General features: G+C 41.7%; 1 protein-coding gene across 3 annotated transcripts in view; it reads right to left on the bottom strand.

Moving 5' to 3' along the window:
- TMEM233 (transmembrane protein 233) overlaps positions 1-22,826 on the bottom strand; it is a 71,004-nt gene that overhangs the window by 25,889 nt on the left and 22,289 nt on the right. For 2 of the 3 annotated variants that reach the window (XM_081539863.1, XM_081539862.1), the window contains exon 2: positions 7,702-7,842. In XM_081539863.1, coding sequence (XP_081395989.1) covers positions 7,702-7,842 — 141 coding nt within the window. The remainder of the gene's footprint in view (positions 1-7,701; positions 7,843-22,826) is intronic. The other variant, XM_081539861.1, reaches the window with a different exon arrangement.

Genomic DNA, 22,826 nt, shown 5'->3' with positions numbered 1-22,826 from the left:
GTGTGTGTGTATGGACATCTAGTATTTCACTGTTACTTTAATTTGAGTTATCTGGTTACTGGAAAGATTGAACATCTTTTTTATTTGTTTGTTTACTTTTTAAAAAACTTCTTCAGTCTTCCTTTAATTTTTTCTGAACATATTTTTTCATGTTTTTTCTGACTTCTTCATCAATATCCCACCATCTTACATCCTTTTCAAAGCAAAAATCTTTCCATTGTTGATGACTTAGGTCTGACTTATCTTTATCGCAACTTATCTGAACCAACAAAGAAAGGCCTTTCTGATCTTCTGGAAACAGGTAATGTTTCCCATTTTTCATCATGGAATCACAAAAATTCTCTGAAGACACATCTGTGCAAAACAATTGCCAGGAATAAAGCCTTACATCAGCCAATAATACAAGGAATAAGAGAGATTTGCTCTTATGCTTTTGCAAGAGCAGCTTCTTGCTTCTCATCCCCCATATTTATTCTTACTTCCCTTCTAATGCAAAGGGAGGATATGCTGAGGCCAGGAAGAACTCTTTTCAGTCTCCTTATCATGTAGAAGCTTTATCAGTACAGAATGGGTTCATATCTGCTAACTCTGAACCTGCTAATGGGAGATAGTCATGGGATCCTTAACCTTAGAAGTCAAGTTCTTCCTTAATGGAACTTTGGAACATGATGTCTCTTATTGCTAAGAACGAAAAGCAAGCATTTTTAATACATGGTGGGAGTGTGCTTTGCTGTTTAGGTACCTACAAGACCACCCAGGGATGTAAAGTCAGTGGAAGTACAATGTATGTGTATTTAACTTAGAGAAATCAACTATTCATATTTTTCAAAGAGAAAAAAAGCAACTGTTGAAATGGAGATACTGGCCACCAGGCTGCTCGATGCTTATGAGTATGAATGGGTATAGGACTCCTGTTGAGCTCAGAGTGTGGTTCCAGTGTTTGAACATACGACATGGGCCCAAAACAGCCAACAACATCAGCTGGTGTTCGACCCAAGAACACCATGCGTCCCCACAGTGGAGGGAACACTGGCTGTACTGGGCTGATCAGGAGACGCCGTGTGGCTCTCAAATAGGGCACCCTCCTATAGATACGTCCAAGATTAATTTTGATTACTCAAAGCTCACCTTATGCCCTGACATTATAACTTCACCCCTGAGTAAGAAGCAGCTCCATTGGTTGTCATCTATTATATTTGTGGCAGACAACACTGGTCTCCCTCACACCCAAGCGTGGTCAGCTGGTTTTGTGCTAAAGGAGTTCCACTGAATTCAACCAAGCATCAGACACGTGACCATAAGCCTGATCACAAGGAAAGAAGAAAGAGGAGACTTGGGAGATGTGTAAACTTTTTAGGAGGTAGGGCAGGGGAAGTAGCAATCACTGAAGCTTCTTCCAGTGGCTTAGGAATGTGAAAAAGTCCTACTGTGCAGCCTACGTTTACTTATTAATACATAAGACTATTCTCCATTAGGGACTTCCCTGGTGGTTCAGTGGTTAAGATTCCATACTCCCAATGCAGGGGGCCCTGGTTTGATCCCTAGTCAGGGAACTAGACCCCACATGCTGCAACTAAGAATCTGCATGCTGCAACTAAAGGGCCCTGTTGCTGCAAAGAAGAAAAGATCCTGCATGCCAGAACTAAGATCTGGCACAGTCAAATTAAAAAAAAAAAAAAAAAGAATGATCTCCATTAGATGCAAAGCTTTAGTGCAGTGTTTTTACAACATTAGAATACTTAGAACTAGGTTTTAGGGGTTAGCAATGCTATGATAATGCATGTTTAAGGGCCATTCGGCATTTTGATTGGGGGTCTGGGAATCTGCATTTTCACAAGCATTCCTGCTGGATCTGTCACAGGTGAGACCTGTGCTTTGTGAAACATGACAAGAATAACCTAACCTTGCTGGAATCCTCAGATGCCAGCAGAAAGTAAAATTCTGCAGACTTGTTGTGTTTGGCTGAGGATGTGAAAAATCAGGATCAATAAACATATGGCTGCAGTATTTAAATGCTTCACCTCTGTGATTCACTTCCCTACTTTCGCTAGCAACCTGTGAGTACAGAATTTGATAACTCCATGAACTGCAAGTTTCTGATTCCATATGAACAGAACACTTCTCCCCTGCCAGCTCAGCATTCCATCCCAAACTGGTGAATAAATTTGAGTTCAGTAATTTCCAGTTCTAACAGATTTGATGTCATCAAACTCTTAGCTTTATTTGCTCCAACCACCACATGACTTAGAGATATCCTGTAAAATTAGAGGATAGGTGATACAAAAAGAGATCATATTTGTGGTTACTGGAGGCAGGTTCTGAGGGGAGGGATAACTGGATAGTGGGGGTCAAAAGGTACAAACTTTAGTTATAAGATAAGTACTATGGATGTAATATATAATGTGATAAATATAACAAATGCTGCTGTGTGTTATATATGAAAGTGGTTAACAGCAAATTCTGAGAGTTCTCATCACAAGGAAAAAATTTTCTGTTTCTTTCTGTATCTATATGAGCTGATAGGTGTTCACTAAGCTTACTGTGATAATCATTTCATGGTGTATGTAAGTCAACTCATTACGCTGCACATCTTAAACTTATATAGTGCTGTACATCAATTAAATCTCAATAAAACTGGAAGGAAAAAAATTAGGATGAATATGACTTTTATATGAGCTTGGGTGAAGACTATCATGACCTGAGTCTGTTCCAAGAAAGTGAACTACCAGAGAGTTCAGTCATTTGAGAGAGAAGAGATTGGTTACAGTTTTCTTAATAAGGAATATATATATATATACACATACACACACACATATATATATAGATATACACACACATAAAGGCATGTGTTCTCAGTCATGTCCAACTCTTTGTGACCCTGTGGACTGTAGCCCACCAGGGTCCTCTGTCTATGGGATTATCCCAGCAGGAATACTGGAGTGGGTTGCTATTTCCTCTTCCAGGGGATCTCCCCAACCTAGGGATTGAACCCACGTCTCCTGCATTGGCAGGCAGATTCTTTACCACTGAGCTATGTGGGAAGCCCTTTTTTTAAAGGCAGGACTTAACAAGTTTTAAAAGATAGTAGGAGATTTCAGACAGTTTGTTTTTTTTTTCAATGAAATACAGAAAACTGACATACTCAAAGCTTTTGGTCTTGCCTCTAGGCTAGGCCTTCTATAAAGTCAGATTTTCCCAGCCCCTCCACAGAGGTCCTTGCTTTGATTGTTACAAAAGGGTCTCTCTGCAGGTACACCTCCTGGGTGGTAAAATGATTTCCCGTCCTTGGCCTTGAGTTTGATATAACATGTTAGGATGACGAGTTTGCTGATGTAAATGAAAAGTGACCACTCCGTTAATGGCTGGTGCTATTAGTGTGTTCTTCCTTTTCGATTTGGGAGGAAGGAAGTCTGGCAGAGTGTTCTAGTCACCTGCAGCAGAGTCTTTGGGAGGGAGTGGGGAGCTTGAAAATGCAGATTCTTGGTCCTTGCTTCTGACTCAGTGAGTTAGAATCCTTTGAGGTAGGGCTCAGATGTCTAACTCTTTCAAAACTCCCCAGGTAACTCTTCTGCAGCCCAAAGTTTGGGAACCTCTACTTTAGTAATTCCACAATGTGATTCAATTCCTCCAGTAAGCCAGGCTAGGAAATTTTATTTCAAAGGATTACTGAGAAATCAGTCTTGTCCTTGGTCTTAATGGAAAACAGAACTGATTTCATTCACTGAGGTCCAGTTTCTTACTGTCTCTTATACACATGCACACTCACACATGACAAAGCTTTTAAATTTTAGTTTCTCCATGGAATTCTAACTCTGGACAACATTTTTGCTTTTTTTGATACCACAGAAGGAAAAGTAGCTAAAAGGAACCTGACCATACAGATGGGGGAAACAATTCTATACTCACTTTACACAGAGGCAAAGTGAGGCACAGAAAGCTTCATAACTTGCCAGGGTGGGACTTCCCTAATGGTCAGGTGGCTAAGACCCTGCACTCCCAATGCAGGGGGTCTGGGTTTGATCCCTGGCCAGGGAACTAGATCTCACACGCCACAACTAAGAGTTCATATGCAAGATCTTGCATGCCACAACTAGAAGATGCTGCTCACCACAACTTAAAAAAAAAAAATCCTGCACACCACAACTAAATATCCCACATGTAGCGATGAAGACTGAAGATCCTGTGTGCCATGACTAAGACCTGGTGCAGCCAAATAAATAGGTAAATACTAAAAAAAAATGCCAGGGTGGTTTGGGCAGTAGAGCTAGGATTTGAGTCCTAGCAAAGAGTGCTGATGGCCAGGCTCGAACCACTGTGAAACACTTCCCATCAGGGACAAGCAATGGAAAGGTGACCTCCTCTCCTATCCTTCATAACTACTACTAACGAAACCTCAATCACAAGTATACAAACGTCAGTGCTTCAACTGCATACAGAAACATTCTTATTAAGAATGCAGGAAGTCCTCATGTGAAGGACTTCCTCAATGGAGGAAGACTTCTGGGTCCCCAGTGAAAATTCTTGCCTGGAATCTAATAGGCAAACTGAACTTTGAAAGCCAAACTGTCCACCAGAAACTCTATAAAGTAGATAATGTCCAGGTTGCAGGTGTGATTTTTTGTATGTTTTGTTTTGATCGGGGCCCTCATCATGTGTTTAAACTGTCTGAATTGGTTGTCAACATCTAAAAATCAGGAGATTTTAAATAAAGACCCAGCTTTCCAATGTCTTTTGGAAAATGGGCCCATGAGGTCTGTGTGTTCTAAGTGGTGACAACCAGCTGGAGCAGTGGTGGCTGCTCCCTTTAACCGTGCTCCTCTTCTCACCACAGTCCACACTGTTCCCGACCAACCTGCTTCATGCATGTATAATATGTTCCCTGCCTCACTCCTGCAGCCCTTTGATTTCCTTACCCTTGGCCCTAACTCATCATGTTCTTCTGGTGGGCTGGAACCTCAAGGCACCAGCATTACAGAAACAATTCTAGGGTTAACCACAAGGTAAGAGCCATCTACTGGCCTTTGTTAGCGCGTGTACTAGAAAGGACGTGCTGGCTTAGAGGTTGTGAGGTGGTGTGGTTAACAACAGCTTCCAGGACTTCTCTGGCAATTCAGTGGCTGAGACTCTGTGCTCCCAGTGCAGGGGGCCTGGGTTCAATCCCTGGTCAAGAAACTAGATTTCTTACGCCACAACTAAAAGAAGATCTTGCATGCTGCAACAAAGATCAAAGATCCTGCGAGCCTCAGCTAAGACCGGTACAGCAAAAAAACCCCAAAAAACAACAAACATTTTCCAGAGCCAGGTTACCCTGGGCTTACCCTCCATCTTTTCTACTAATTAATTGCAAGATATCAGGCAAGTCACCTCATTTCTCTGAGCCTCCGTTTCTTCATCTACAAAAAATGGGGATAATATCACCTACTTCCTGGGGTTGTTGTGAGGACTCAGTGAGATTTAATTCATGTGAGAGAGTGGAACAGCACCTGGCATATGGTGAGTTCTATGTCAGTTTCAGTTGCTATTATTATAACCACTCAGCTCAAACACTGATCTGGGCAGTATGTATTTTCACAAGTCCCCAGGAGTTACGCCAGGACTTGGCCTTATTTCCCTGGAACACCGTCCTTCGAGTTTGGCTCATCTATTCAAAGTCTTGAACTCAGTTCAATAGCATCTTAAACTCTTTGAGGTCCTTCCTCCAGTCATGTTGATAATCATAGTAATAATTAACAAATGGTTTATATTTCTTTATGCACTGAGAAGGAACAGATGCCAACCTACACACATTCTGTGCATCATTTCATTAACCTTCACAGTTTTATTAAATGAGTACAACTATAAACCCCAGTTTACAGAGGAAGAAACTGAAGTTGAGGGAGGCAAGCAGTTGGCTGAAGGTCTCACAGTAAATAAGTGGTAAAGGGGGGTACTTGTGTCCAGGAAGCCTGGTCCCAAACCTGTACCATGTTACCCTACACCCCTTGGCCCCATGCTCACACATGCAAGCACATTATTCTTTCATTAAAGAGTAAAGTCGGGTGTGTTCTCATCTATCTTTCAACTGTCTTCTTCATAGGCCAACATCATCAATTTGCCATCTTGTAGGCAAGACACTTTGAGGTTCTTTTGACATCTTAGTGTCCTTTTCTCCTCTCTTTTGGTCAAAGCCATCAATTTTTTCCTTTATGACACTTCCTATTTTGATATCTCCTCCTCCATCCAATGGCCCCCGACTGCTCATGGATCTGGCTTGTCTGATAGGAAGTCAACTCAATGGGACATCCACTACCCTCTTGGTTGCCAAGGTGGGTTTGGATGATCTAAAAGGTGTCCCCTTCCTCCCATACCCACCCAATGGGCCCCTTCCTGAAACCAAGTCAAAAAGACTGATCTCCCCAGCTTAAGGGAAATGGCGTTGGAGGAACAGCGCTGCTATGAGAGAAGAGAGGAAGGATTTCTGAATTCTTATCTGTTTGGCCAGGAGTTACACAGTGAGACAGAGATGAATCTGGGCTTGTCATTCCCAGATCCTGGTTGTCCATCACACTACCTTGCCCTTTGGCAAAACTCTGATGGACAATATCATTGGTTCTAGCGGATGGAGCCCATCTCTGCTGGCTGGAGAAATCAGAATAAATTTGTTCAGATCCAGAGAGAAACATCATCTCTTTGTGAGATGAGAGCGCACCGAAAATACCAGACACAGGCAGAGACCCTTCTGCTCGTAAACTAAGAACAGTTAGGCTAGTCAGACGCAGTGTCATGTCGGAAATCCTTTAGCAGATTAGGTGCTAAGGTAGAGCAAGTGATAACCTTCAAGTTCCACTTATTGTCACACATTTCCCACTCTCTTACAGTTAGGTGGAACTGTGTGACTGGTGTCAGTCGATCAATTATGAGCCTAAGTGACAAGTATCGCTCCAGGGCTGAGACAGTGAAAACCCATGTGGGATTCTCTGGCTTTTCCTCTCCCCTGTCTTAGCCTGAGATGCCTTCGTGTTCTAGATCAGAGGCTGGAAAACTATGGGCCATGGGTCAGCTCCCTGTTTTTATAAATAAAGCTTTATCACACACAGCCACAATTAATGCATTTACAGATTGGATATGGCTGCTTCTGTGCTAAAATGGCAGAGTTAAGTAGTTGCAACTGAGATGCTAATAGTAGCCTAAAATATTTATCACCTGGCCCTTTACAAGAGAAGTTTGTTGACTCCTGTTTCAGACAGAGCAGCTACAAGATGGTATAGTCTGGACCCTGAGGGACTGTGTGGAGGAGAGACTTTCCACAAAGCCACATGGCCTATGGAACAGCAGTGAGGAAAAGTGAAAACCCTTTTGTTTGAGATTGTTTGTTACTGGAGCACCATCTAACCTATCCTAGCAGATTCCAGTGGGCTTTTCAAGAAAAGGCACCTTAGAGGACTCCCCTGGTGACTAAGACTCTGCACTCCCAATACAGGGGGCCTGAGTTTGATCCCCGGTCCGGGAACCAGATCCCACACGCCGCAACTAAAGATTCCGCATGCCACAACTAGATTCCACATGCTGGAACTAAATGTCCTGCATGCCACAACTAAGAGCCTGCATGCTGCAACTAAAGATCCCGCATTCCGCAACAAAGATGGATTCCATGTGCCGCAACTAAGACCTGGCGCAGCCAAACAAATAAAAATAAATATTAAAAAACCCAAAAAAGCTTACCTACTTCCATGTGAAGTGAACTGTACAAGAAATAGCAATGACGAGAAGGCCAATAATGATGGAGGCGACGGCCACCCACTTGGCATTCCTTCCAAGCCGCTTGGATCCTTCGATGTCTCCATCCTCATAGCTGTTCTGAGCCTGGGGGACACAAGGGAAGAGCTGGTGATGACAACCCACAAGAAAAGACGTGGCTTCCCAGGCTGATCTGAGCCAGTGGCATGGTTACCACCTCCTCCAGAAGTCTTCCTGAACTCCCAGTCTGAGCTAACTTCCTCTTCTGTAGTTCCTGATTACTTTCATCTTAATATTTACCACAGCATATCGGAAAGAATGATTTGGCCTCTCCCATTAGAGTATTAAGTGCTATGTGAGCAGGGACCATTATCTACCTTGTTCAGCATAGTATACCACTGCCCAATGCGATATTTGTCATGAAGATGATACGCAATAAATATTTGCATGCTGAAAGGATGAATGGGTGCATCTGTTTCATCCACTGGAACAGGGGTCTGCAAGCTATGGCCCATAGGCTAAATCCAGCCTGCCATTATTGTAAACAAAGTTTGTAGGGAACACAGTCACATTCATTTGTTTACTACTGTCTGTAGCTGCTTTTATGTTATAACAACAGAGCTGAGTAGCTGGGACAGAGCATATTACTTACAAGTCCTAAAATATTTATTATTTGGTCTATGACAGAAAAAGATTGCCTGCTTCCCCAGCTGTTAGAATACTGGAAAACTTCTGCACTGATTAGTAAGTAGCAGCTACCACTTCCCAATCTCCCAGCCATCCTGCTCTCTCCTCTGAGTTTCCCCAGACCTCCTCATGATCCAAGGTATCACTAGGCTCAACATGGTATCCTTGTGCAAAGGCACAGAATCTTCTGTGACCTTTGGAGAGATGTCTGGTCATTGTAGGAACTCAAGAAATCTGTATTGGCTGAATGGGTGATGAATACATCTGTTTTCCTAAAGAATGAGTTCACTGATGGCATCCTGGAGCCCCAGGCAAAGGAGAGGTGCTCAGAGAGTCCTTGTTGCTGAGCTGAAGGTCAGATGCTATCCTTCTCTCTTATTATAAGCCCTCTTTATCATAACTCCCACTGCTGAGACTTCCCCAAAAGCTGTGCTGCAGCCCAAAGAAGACTGGAAATCTGCATTTGTAAGTTAGGGACAGAATGATTCGATCCATGCCATGAATTGCAGGTTTCCGGGGGAACCTCTATTCTTGACTCTGAAAGCACAGCACTTCAGTAATAATCACCCTTCTTCGTGGACTATGAAGGGGAATGAGGCATATGCAGACAATTACAAGCCAGAGAAACTCCCAGTAAACCACAGAGCTTTCTGCTTCCGGAACCTTCCATTAATTCTTGGACCTGGGCCACCTTAGTCAGCAACAGGCTGGGAGACTTGCCCCCTCAGCGAGTCTTGCTTTTGGGCCTCTTGTGTGAATGGGAGAGTGAGAGCTTGAAATGATGCCAGGGGCTGCCGGCAGGGAGAACTCCAGAACCCTTCACCCTGAATTCTGGAGTTCTTAACGCTGTGTGCCCATCAGAAACACTTGGATAGTATTAAAAACAAATGCCAAAGGCTCAGCCCTATTCTGGAGAGACTCCAATTTAACTGGTGTAGGATCCAGACACTAGTTTTTTAAAATAGAAATTGTGGTAAAATGTGCCTGACATAAAATTTACCACAGTTGAGTGTACAATTCAATAGTACATTCACGTTGTGCAAATATCACCATCATTAATCATCTCAAACTGAAACTCTGTTTTCATTAAACACTCACTCCTCATTCTTCCCACCACCCCTTCCAGCCCCAGCCCCTGGCAATCACCATTCTATGTCCTGCCCCTATGGATTTGACTACTCTAGGGATTTTATATGAGTTGACTCATACAATGGTTGTCTTCTATGACTGGCTTATCTTGATGAGCATAATGTCCTCAAGGTTCATCTATGTTGTTGCACGTGTCAGTGTTTCTTTCTTTTTGAGGCTGAATAGTATTTCATTTTATGGATAGACTCCATTTTGTTTACCCACTCATTCATTGATGGATACTTGGGTTGCTGCCACAGTATTTTTTAAAAAACCTTCTCAATGTCACAAACCTTTGGTCTAGACAACTATCCTTAACATCGTGCAAGATCAAGATGTTCACCATCTTAAGATTTAACCCAAGAAAATGTGTCATGGAGCATGGGCTCTAAAACGCAGAGAGATCTGAGTTCAAATTTCATGTCTTATCAGCTATGAGAATTAGAGCAAGCTATCAAGCTTTCTAAGCCTCAGGGTCCTCATCTGTAAATTGGGGACAACAGTAATAACACCTTCTTCATATTGGAGGGGCCAATGAGTTAATGCATGCAAAGTGGTTAGCATTAGTCCAGAACATAATTTATGCTCAATAAATTAGCTTTTACTATGAATTGCCACTGCCTGTTTTATTCTTCTAATGCTGAGGTCCTTGGGGTGAAACAGAATCATCTGGGCTACTTATGAGAATTATAGGTGATCAGTCTCTACTCCTTGCTAGAATAGAATCTGGGGACCCAAGTTTGGGAAACTTTGTTTTAGAGGCTTCACAATTAAAGTCACTGCATAGAATTCTAGAACCCCAAATTTTGAGTTCATAATCAGTTTAAGATCACATAGATTCAGACTCTCCTAAATTGATCATTATTCTATCATGCTACTTTCAAAAACCCAGTTCTGAGCGTAGTCATGGTGATATACTTGCACTGCAGTAACCAGGGAAAACAAAACAAAACAAAACCAAACGATGAGACGCTCCTTGCCAATCTCTCCCCAAACACTGTCAACCTCTGGTTGTTTGGATGAAAACTCGGTTTTGTGTTCTCAGTAGCAGTGACAACGCAAGTGGGAAGAACAGCCAGTGTGTGCCATGTTGAAGGGCACATCTATATCTGGGCATTGCCCATGAGCGCAGGGGAGATGGGGGCTACCCAGGCCACTTGTCTGCTGCAGATTAGCAGAGCCACGCTGGTGACCTGGCTAAGGGGCATGGGGGTGCTAGACATGGGAGAATCCTGTCCAACCTTCCTCACCTGTTAGCAGTCTGGCATCTTGTATGTAACCCTTTTCTTTGCAATTCACCATCCCTCTGGGGCTCATAAAGGAGATGTTGAGTCATCCCAGGAATGGGTCCATGGTTAGCTTGAAAAACAGGTGAAAAGCCTCTTTCAATATTAGTTGTAGACTCTCTTCTTCCCAAGAGTCCTCTTATGAATCCCTTTCTTTGGTTCTTGGAGAAGGGGCTTCCCATGGGTAAATCTGCTGGGTAAATGTAAGGATATGGGGGAGGGGATGAAGGTGGGGTACTTTAGAACTCTCACATTTCAGTTTAAAGGACTTCACTGGTGAGGGGCTCTGGCTTCAGGGTCATCATCCAACAAAAGAGCAGGAAGGGATTAATCCCCTCCTCCTCAGTTCACTGGCTGGAGTTCTTTTCTCTCCCAACTGGAATTGCATATTAATATAGGTCTGTCGGCAGATGCTACAGATTGAAGTGGTAGAAATGGGTTTTAGAGAAAATGTATGGCTTATAAATCTTTTTCTGAAAGGCTTAAAAAGCAAACTATTCCATCTGCTGTGGAAGAACTATAAAGAAACAAGGGATGACTCTGATACTTAAATTTACATGATCGTCTTAGTTCTTTCACCAATTCTGAATGCAATTCGTGAACATGTCAAGTATTTGAATGCTATAGAAACATATACTGTAGATAATAAGCTCTTCTCTCAATTCTATTTCCCAAAGATAAAAGGGTAGTACATTTGCTTCTAGATTTTTTTTTCCCCTATGAATAATATGAAAGGAAAACTGACACTTTCTCCTGGTTTCATTATGACTAAGCACATCATGTACCACAGTTCATGAGAAATAGCAATCTGTATACTGAGATAAACCAGGAACAACAGGTTAGTCTGTTTAGCCTGCATCCTTCCAATATTGAAACCTAGAGTATTTCCCATCAGGCTTTGCAAAGACAATTTCATCTTTGCCTTTTGTGACATGGATACCTAAACACAGGTCCCTTCCTTTGTGGATATGTAATCTTTTGAGAAAGATTTTGTTTGTTTTTTTAAATCATGAACAGATGAATGGAAAACCTGGTAATCTTGGCAATTTTGTATTCATTTCCTTTAAACACTGTGCTTTGTATTTGGCTGGCTGGTCATTTTGAGGCTGGACTTCCTTGTATTTCTTCTCAAGTAAAATTTTTTTCTTTTCTAATTGTTTTGGCCTCTGAGTTTTTGACAAAAATCATAATGATAACAGATAACATATACTGAGTATTTGTTATGGGCCAGACACTTCAAGGATTATTTCATCAGTCCTCATAACTACCCTGTGAGGCAGATGCTTTGTTTCCATTTTACTGATGGGAAAACTGAGTCACAAAGAAGTTAAAATAATTTGCCTGACGTTACATAGCTAGTTTGGTTCTCTCAGTTTTTTTCTTTTTCTTTTTTTTCTTTTCCTCTGAGTTAAAAATGTGAGAAGTATCACACTATTCGTGTTCTGTAACTTGCTTTTTACCACTTGTTACCGGTCCCATCACCTCATGGTAAATAGACAGGGAAACAGTGGAAACCGTGGCTGACTTTATTTTTGGGGGCTCCAAAATCACTGCTGATGGTGATTGCAGCCATGAAATGAAAAGACGCTTACTCCTTGGAAGGAAGGTTATGACCAACCTAGATAGCATATTAAAAAGCAGAGACATTACTTTGCCAACAAAAGTCCGTCTAGCCAAGGCTATGGTTTTTCCAGTGGTCATGTATGGATGTGAGAGTTGGACGGTGAAGAAAGCTGAGCACCGAAGAATTGATGCTTTTGAACTGTGGTGTTGGAGAAGACTCTTGAGAGTCCCTTGGACTGCAAGGAGATCCAATCAATCCGTCCTAAAAGAGATCAATCCTGGGTGTTCATTGGAAGGTCTGATGTTGAAGCTGAAACTCCAATACTTTGGCCACCTCATGCGAAGGGTTGACTCATTGGAAAAGACCCTAATGCTGCGTAGGATTGGGGGCAGGAGGAGAAGGGGATGACAGAGGATGAGATGGTTGGATGGCATCACTGACTCGATGGACATGGGTTTGGGTAGACTCCGGGAGTTGGTGATGGACAGAGAGGCCTGGCGTGCTGCAATTCATGGGGTTGCAAAGAGTCGGACACGACTGAGCGACTGAACTGAACTGAACATCTATATATATACATATATATGTAACTGAATCACTGTGGTGAACAGCAGAAATTAACATAACATTTTAAGTCAACTATATTTCAATTTAAAAAAGAAGAAATTCTCTCATGTTACCCTTTATAAGTCACACCCTTTCTCATGTTCAAATCTGTTGTCTTTTAATTTAGATTTGTGGCATTTGGATATTGCCCAGAGTTCACTTCCAAGCTGTGACACTTTCTCATAATTTCATAAACCAAGCACCTTTATTTTAAGGTGCTAAATAGCAATTTGCTGTCTCCGTTCACCATTGAAAGTAGGTTAAAAAAAAAAAAGACCTTTAGATTCTTTCCAGCTCTTATCTTCCATTGTGAGTCACAAGAATATTTGTCAGCATGTAGAAAAAATGGTTGTCCTCAAATATTTTATAAGGCCTCAAGAGTCCCCAGTGGTGGTTCTTCCCTTTTCTGTGAGGCTGGGCTTATGCTGGCAAAATGTAACAGTCATTACAAAACCTAAAAAGAGCTTTCAGGTCTTGGTCAGCTGCCTTGAACCAGCAAAGGTCACACTTGGGAACAGAAAAGTGGCCAAGTTCCTTTCTCCTGTAGTAAATACTAGTGACGTCATGCTCACTGCATCTGATAATTTCAAGCTTGTTTATACGTCCCTTCCCGGGATGGACACATGATATGCAAATACCTCAGCAGGAAAGTTGTTTGGGAGCCAGAAATGAGGATGATTGTCTCTATGCCCAACCGCAAGAAGGCTGCAGCAGGGACCAGCAAGACTATGCTGTGAGGCCATGCAGCCAAGCCTCCTGGCCATCTGTCAGAAGGTACAGGTAATTGCTGGAAGCCACATTTCCAAGAAGGAGACACCCAGAAAAATTTCATTAATTTTAATAACTGGCATTGAACATCAATGGATCCAATGTCCTGGGACTTTGTGACACTTTATATCAACGACAAAGTTGATCTCTTGTCCTGATCCAGGAAAATATGGAGAGTACTTTATCCATTCCCTCTGGTCTTTAGAGCAGAGCTCTTGCTGCATCCCACATGATCCTGGATGAGACAGCATCACCTATGGGGTGGCTGTCAGGTGAATATCGGAAATGAAACTCTCTAAATGGATATGTTTAACATTCTTTATACTGGTGGCTGTACCTCAGAATCACCTATGTCCTCAAAATCCCCATGAAAATTCCTGTGCCCAAGCCCCACCCCAGATCAACTGAATTAGGATCTCTGGGGATGAGACTCCAGCATTGGTATTTTTTGAAAAGCTTTTTGGGTCATTCTGAGAAGAGTTGAGAACCACTGTCCTGGATGGACAGCCACTCATTCATTCATCCAGTCATTCACTCATTCAAAACTATTTATTAAGCATCAACTATGTGCCAGGCACTGTTTCCTGTGCACATGGAGCTTACATTTTGGTAAAGACTGAAAATAAAATACTTAAACATGTAATTTTCTTGGGCTCCAAAATCACTGTGGATGGTGACTGCAGCCATGAAATTAAAAGATGCTTGCTCCTTGAAAGAAAAGCTATGACAAACCTATACAACGTATTAAAAAGCACAGAAATCATCCTGCCAACAAGGTCTGTCTAGTCATAGTTACGGTTTTTCCAGTAGTCATGCATGGATGTGAGAGTTGGACCATAAAGAAGGCTGAGCACCAAAGAACTGATGCTTTAGAACTGTGGTGCTCTCAATATGTAAGGCAAATGCTAACAAGTATGTAAGGGGAAATTAACAATAACACAATAATAGTGGGAGACTTTAATACCCCACTCACCCCTATGGATAGATCAACTAAACAGAAAATTAACAAGGAAATACTAACTTTAAATGATACAATAGACCAGTTAGACATAATTGATATCTATAAGACATTTCACCCAAAAACAATGAATTTCACCTTTTTCTCAAGCTCACACAGAACCTTCTCCAGAATAGATCACATACTGGGCCATAAATCTAGCCTTGGTAAATTAAAAAAACTGAAATCATTCCAAGCATCTTTTCTGACCACAATGCAGTAAGATTAGATGTCAATTACAGAAGAAAAACTATTAAAAATTCCAACATCTGGAGGCTGAACAACATGCTGCTGAATAACCAACAAATCACAGAAGAAATCAAAATATGCATAGAAATGAATGAAAATGAAAACACAACAACTCAAAACCTATGGGACACTGTAAAAGCAGTGCTAAGAGGAAGGTTCATAGCAACACAGGCTTACCTCAAGAAACAAGAAAAAAGTCAAATAAATAACCTAACTCTACACCTAAAGCAACTAGAAAAGGAAGAAATGAAGAAGCCCAGGGTTAGTAGAAGGAAAGAAATCTTAAAAATTAGGGCAGAAATAAACGCAAAAGAGACCATAGCAAAATTCAACAAAGCCAAAAGCTGGTTCTTTGAGAAAATAAATAAAATTGACAAACCATTAGCCCAACTCACCAAGAAACAAGGGAGAAAAATCAAATCAACAAAATCAGAAATGAAAATGGAGAGATCACAACAGACAACACAGAAATACAAAGGATCATAAAAGACTATAATCAGCAACTACATGCAAATAAAATGGACAACTTGGAAGAAATGGACAAATTCTTAGAAAAGTACAACTTTCCAAAACTGAACCAGGAAGAAATAGAAAATCTTAACAGACCCATCACAAGCACGGTAATCAAAACTGTAATCAGAAATCTTCCAACAAACAAAAGCCCAGGACCAGATGGCTTCATAGCTGAATTCTACCAAAAATTTAGAGAAGAGCTAACACCTATCCTACTCAAACTCTTCCAGAAAATTGCAGAGGAAGGTAAACTTCCAAACTCATTCTCTGAGGCCACCATCACCCTAATACCAAAACCAGACAAAGATGCCACAAAAAAAGAAAACTACAGGCCAATATCACTGATGAACATAGATGCAAAAATCCTTAACAAAATTCTAGCAAACAGAATCCAACAACAAGTTAAAAAGATCATACATCATGACCAAGTGGGCTTTATCCCAGGGATGCAAGGATTCTTCAATATCTACAAATCAATCAATGTAATACACCACATTAACAAATTGAAAAATAAAAACCATGATTATTTCAATAGATGCAGAGAAAGCCTTTGAGAAAATTCAACATCCATTTATGATAAAAACCCTCCAGAAAGCAGGAATAGAAGGAACATACCTCAACATAATAAAAGCCATATATGACAAACCCACAGCAAACATTATCCTCAACGGTGAAAAACTGAAAGCATTTCCCCTAAAGTCAGGAACAAGACAAGGGTGCCCACTCTCACAACTACTATTCAACATAGTTTTGGAAGTTTTGGCCACAGCAATCAGAGCAGAAAAAGAAATAAAAGAAATCCAGATTGGAAAAGAAGAAGTAAAACTCTCACTGTTTGCAGGTGACATGATCCTCTACATAGAAAACCCTAAAGACTCCACCAGAAAATTACTAGAGCTAATCAATGAATACAGTAAAGTTGCAGGATATAAAATCAACACACAGAAATCCCTTGCACTAACAATGAGAAAACAGAAAGAGAAATTAAGGAAACAATTCCATTCACCATTGCAACGAAAAGAATAAAACACTTAGGAATATATCTACATAAAGAAACAAAAGACATATATATAGAAAACTATAAAACACTGGTGAAAGAAATCAAAGAGGACACAAATAGATGGAGAAATATACCGTGCTCATGAATTGGAAGAATCAATGTAGTGAAAATGAGTATAACCCAAAGCAATCTATAGATTCAATGCAATCCCTATCAAGCTTCCAACGGTATTCTTCAGAGAACTAGAACAAAAATTTCACAATTTGTATGGAAATACAAAAAACCTCGACTAGCCAAAGCAATCTTGAGAAAGAAGAATGGAACTGGAGGAATCAACCTCAGGCTCTACTACAAAGCCACAGTCATCAAGACAGTATGGTACTGGCACAAAGACAGAAATATAGATCAATGGAACAAAATAGAAAGCCCAGAGATAAATCCACGCACCTATGGACACCTTATCTTTGACAAAGGAGGCAAGAATATACAATGGAGAAATGACAATCTCTTTAACAAGTGGTGCTGGGAAAACTGGTTAACCGCTTGTAAAAGAATGAAACTAGAACACTTTCTAACACCATACACAAAAATAAACTCAAAATGGATTAAAGATATAAATGTAAGACCAGAAACTATAAAACTCCTAGAGGAAAACATAGGCAAAACACTCTTCGACATAAACCACAGAAGGATCCTCTATGACCCACCTCCCAGACTATTGGAAATAAAAGCAAAAATAAACAAATGGGACCTAATTAAAATTAAAAGCTTCTGCACAACAAAGGAAACTATAAGCAAGGTGAAAAGACAGCCTTCAGAATGGAAGAAAATAATAGCAAATGAAGCAATGGACAAAGAATCAATCTCAAAAATATACAAGCAACTCCTACAGCTCAATTTCAGAAAAATAAATGACCCAATCAAAAAGTGGGCCAAAGAACTAAACAGACATTTCTCCAAAGAAGACATACAGATGGCTAACAAACACATAAAAAGATGCTCAACATCACTCATTATCAGAGAAATGCAAATCAAAACCACAATGAGGTACCATTTCACACCAGTCAGAATGGCTGCTATCCAAAAGTCTACAAGCAATAAATGCTGGAGAGGGTGTGGAGAAAAGGGAACCCTCTTACACTGTTGGTGGGAATGCAAACTAGTACAGCCACTATGGAGAACAGTGTGGAGATTCCTCAAAAAACTGGAAATAGAACTGCCATATGACCCAGCAATCCCACTGCTGGGCATACACACCAAGGAAACCAGAAATGAAAGAGACACGTGTACCCCAATGTTCATTGCAGCACTGTTTATAATAGCCAGGACATGGAAGCAAGCTAGATGTCCATCAGCAGATGATGGAAAAGAAAGCTATGGTACATATACACAATGAAATATTACACAGCCATTAAAAAGAATACATTCGAACCAGTTCTAATGAGGTGGATGAAACTGGAGCCTATTATACAGAGTGAAGTAAGCCAGAAAGAAAAACACTAATACAGTAATACTAACACATATATATGGAATTTAGTAAGTTGGTGAAGATAACCCTGTATGAGAGACAGCAAAAGAGACACAGATGTATAGTACAGTCTTTTGGACTCTATGGGAGAGGGCGAGGGTGGGATGATATGGGAGAATGGCATTGAAGCATATAAATTATCATATGTGAAATGAATCGGCAGTCCAGGTTCGATGCATGATACAGGGTGCTTGGGGCTAGTGCACTGGGATGACCCAGAGGGATGGGATGGGGAGGGAGGTGGGAGGGGGGGTTCTGGATGGGGAACACATGTACACCTGTGGTGGATTCATGTCAATGTATGGCAAAACCAATATAATATTGTAAAGTAAAAAAATAAATAAATAATAAAATTTAAAAAAAAATAGAACTGTGGTGCTGGAGAAGACTCTTGAGAGTCCCTTGGACAGCAAGGAGATCAAACTAGTCAATCCTAAAGGAAATCAATCCTGAATATTCATCGGAAGGACTGATGCTGAAGCTCCAATACATTGGCTACCTGATGTGAAGAGCTGATCCATTTGAAAAGACCCTGATGCTGGGAAAGATTGAGGGCAGGAGGAAAAGTGGGTGACAGAGGATGAGATAGTTGGATGGCATCATCGACTCAATGGACATGAGTTTCAGCAAACTCGGGGAGATAGTGAAGGACAGGGAAGCCTGGTGTGCTGCAGTCCAGGGGTCACAGAGAGTCAGGCATGACTAAGTGACTGAACAACAACAAAACATGCAAGTAAACAAGAATATAGAATATTACTAAGGTAAGAAACATGGGATGGTGGGAGGAAGCTCTCCCTCAAGTTGGGGCAGGTGTCAAGACCTGAAGACCTGAGAAGGAGCCAGATCTGCAAAAAGGGGGAAGAAGATGCCCAGCAGAGAAAACAGCAAATGTGAGAGAGAAATAATTTTTCTGCTGAAGGTACTAAAGAAACTCCAATGTGACTGAAATGTAGACATGAAAAGTGGGGGAGGGGAGAGAGGAAGGGGAATATGAGATAAGGCTGGAGGTGAAGCCAGGGACTACGTTATAACAATGAATGTTATATAAATAATAACTATATATTATATTTATATTTTATCATTTATGTTTATAAAATAATATATAGTTATAAGAATGAATTATCATGCTAAAATAGTTAATATTTATGGAGTGCCTATACTATGCCAGGCCCTAACCTAACACCTTCTGTGCACCATATAATTGCATCTTCACAATAAGTGGTCAAAGTTTAGATTTCACCCAGGCTGAGACGTGCAGAAGTCACACTTCCCAGTGGCTCCCCTGGCTTCATTTTCGAGAGCTTTCTTAGCAATACCAAGTCCATTTTGATCTTCCTTTTATGGAGCCCTGAAGGAAACAGACCAGGGCTGAGTCAGAGCCTAGGTCAGGGGACTTATTTAGGATGCGGTGACCTGAGAAGGCTGCCCTGAGGAAGCTGACGTGTAAGCTGAGACAGGAAGAATGAGAAGTCACTGGCCACATGAGATGGGCAGGGGAGAGGGCTCCAAGCAGAGGAAATGACCTAGACGAGGACGCGGGCCAAGAATGGCGGCGGGGGTGGGGTGGGGGGAGGTGAACAGGGAGGAGGGCTCCTGAAGAGGCTGGAGAGCCTTGTCCGGGGCCAGACCTCGAAGGCCACGCTAGGCCACAAAGTCTATCCCTTGGAAGGCAAGGGGCGTCAATGATGCAGGGGACACTCAGGGGCTTCTGGTCCCATCCCCCACAAATGATTTATGCCCTCTGATCACAGACCACTATCAGACATCAGGAGCTTTCCAGAAGAGCAACTTCCCACTAAGGCATCAGTGACAGCTAAGGCTCCACTTGGTTACCAGTCCCAGGTAACAGAAATGTACCTTCTATGCTGTACCAAGGAAGAAGGGAACTTAACGGCAGAACTTTTGAGTTTTACTGAGGTCTTTTTTTCTTAATGCTGGGCAAAACCATGAAGGAGAAAAGCTGGACAAGGGAACGGGAACCCTACCAAAGGGTACTGAATAGCTCATTTGTTTTCATTTCCCTGTTGTTCCAGAAACTCTGGATACTTATCAGGCCCTTACCCTAAAATAATTCATGTCAGTCCACCCCTTCTGGAAAAGATATTTCCTTTTCTGTGTCAGAACCAATCATAACTCCTGCCAGACCACTTTAACAACCTTGTGGCTTTTGCCTTTACAAGCCTCTGAGTCTTTCTCTTCCCTGGAACACTCTTCTGGTTTCATCTGAATCTGTGTCTCCTGAATTGCAGTTCCTAACATCACAATGAATTCTTTTCTTATTAGTATACAGCTCTTGGTGTGGCTCAGGGTTGCTCACTCTGTGGCTTATGGATGTGTTGAGTATTTGTAACTGAAAACTCCATGAAGGCAGACACCATGTCTCTCTTTACTCACCACTCCATTTCCAGTGCCTAATGGAGGACACTTCAGTTCAGTTCAGTCGATCAGCCGTGTCCGACTCTTTGCGACCCCATGAACTGCAGCACGCCAGGCCTCTCTGTCCATCACCAACTCCCGGAGTCTACCCAAATCCATGTCCATCGAGTCAGTGATGCCATCCAACCATCTCATCCTCTGTCATCCCCTTCTCCTCCCGCCCCCAATCCTACCCAGCATTAGGGTCTTTTCCAATGAGTCAACCCTTCGCATGAGGTGGCCAAAGTATTGGGAGTTTCAGCTTCAACATCAGACCTTCCAATGAACACCCAGGATTGATCTCTTTTAGGACGGATTGATTGGATCTCCTTGCAGTCCAAGGGACTCTCAAGAGTCTTCTCCAACACCAGAGTTCAAAAGCATCAATTCTTCGGCGCTCAGCTTTCTTCACCGTCCAACTCTGACATCCATACATGACCACTGGAAAAACCATAGCCTTGACTAGACAGACTTTTGTTGGCAAAGTAATGTCTCTGCTTTTCAATATGCTATCTAGGTTGGCCATAACCTTCCTGCCAAGGAGTAAGCGTCTTTTAATTTCATGGCTGCAATCACCATCAGCAGTGATTCTGGAGCCCCAAAAAATAAAGTCTGACACTGTTTCCACTGTTTCCCCATCTATTTCCCATGGAGTGATGGGACCAGATGCCATGATCTTAGTTTTCTGAACGTTGAGCTTTAAGCCAACTTTTTCACTCTCCTCTTTCACCTTCATCAAGAGGCTCTTTAGTTCTTCTTCACTCTCTGCCATAAGGGTGGTGTCATCCGCATATCTGAGGTTATTGATATTTCTCCCGGCAATCTTGATTCCAGCTTGGTTTCTTCCAGCCCAGCGTTTCTCATGATGTACTCTGCATAGAAGTTAAATAAGCAGGGTGACAATATACAGCCTTGACGTACTCCTTTTCCTATTTGGAACCAGTCTGTTGTTCCATGTCCAGTTCTAACTGTTGCTTCCTGACCTGCATACAGGTTTCTCAAGAGACAGGTCAGATGGTCTGGTATTCCCATCTCTTTCAGAATTGTCCACAGTTTATTGTGATCCACACAGTCAAAGGCTTTGGCATAGTCAATAAAGCAGAAATAGATGTTTTTCTGGAACTCTCTTGCTTTTTCAATGATCCAGCGGATATTGGCAATTTGATCTCTGCTTCCTCTGCCTTTTCTAAAACCAGCTTGAACATCTGGAAGTTCACAGTTCACGTATTGCTGAAGCCTGGCTTGGAGAATTTTGAGCATTACTTTACTAGCATGTGAGATGAGTGCAATTGTGCAGTAGTTTGAGCATTCTTTGGCACTGCCTTTCTTTGGGATTGGAACGAAAACTGACCCGTTCCAGTCCTGTGGCCACTGCTGAGTTTTCCAAATTTGCTGGCATATCGAGTGTAGCACTTTCACAGCATCACCTTTGAGGATTTGAAATAGCTCAACCGGAATTCCATCACCTCCACTAGCTTTGTTCGTAGTGATGCTTTCTAAGGCCCACTTGACTTCACATTCCAGGATGTCTGGCTCTAGGTGAGTGATCACACCATCGTGATTATCTGGGTCGTGAAGATCTTTTTTGTACAGTTCTTCTGTGTATTCTTGCCACCTCTTCTTAATATCTTCTGCTTCTGTTAGGTCCATACCATTTCTGTCCTTTATCGAGCCCATCTTTGCATGAAATGTTCCTTTGGTATCTCTAATTTTCTTGAAGAGATCTCTAGTCTTTCCCAATCTGTTGTTTTCCTCTATTTCTTTGCACTGATCGCTGAGGAAGGCTTTCTTATCTCTCCTTGCTATTCTTTGGAACTCTGCATTCAGATGGGAATATCTTTCCTTTTCTCCTTTGCTTTTCACTTCTCTTCTCTTCCCAGCTATCTGTAAGGCCTCCTCAGACAGCCATTTTGCTTTTTTGCATTTCTTTTCCATGGGGATTTTCTTGATCCCTGTCTCTTGTACAATGTCATGAACCTCTGTCCATAGTTCATCAGGCACTCTGTCTATCAGGTCTAGTCCCTTAAATCTATTTCTCACTTCCACTGTATACTCATAAGGGATTTGATCTAGGTCATACCTGAATGGTCTAGTGGTTTTCCCTACTTTCTTCAATTTAAGTCTGAATTTGGCAATAAGCAGTTCATGATCTGAGCCACAGTCTGCTCCTCGTCTTGTTTTTGCTGACTGTATAGAGTTTCTCCATCTTTGGCTGCAAAGAATATAATCAATCTGATTTTGGTGTTGACCATCTGGTGATGTCCACGTGTAGAGTCTTCTCTTGTGTTGTTGGAATAGGGTGATTGCTATTACCAGTGCGTTCTCGTGGCAAAACTCTATTAGCCTTTGTCCTGCTTCATTCTGTACTCCAA

The sequence above is a fragment of the Giraffa tippelskirchi genome, chromosome 11 (assembly GCF_054371585.1).
Source record: "Giraffa tippelskirchi isolate mGirTip1 chromosome 11, T2T-mGirTip1v1.2.pri, whole genome shotgun sequence".
In the NCBI taxonomy this organism is placed as follows: Eukaryota; Metazoa; Chordata; class Mammalia; order Artiodactyla; family Giraffidae; genus Giraffa; species Giraffa tippelskirchi.
Note: the sequence above shows the minus strand (reverse complement) of the source record. Positions and strands in the feature narration are given on the sequence as shown.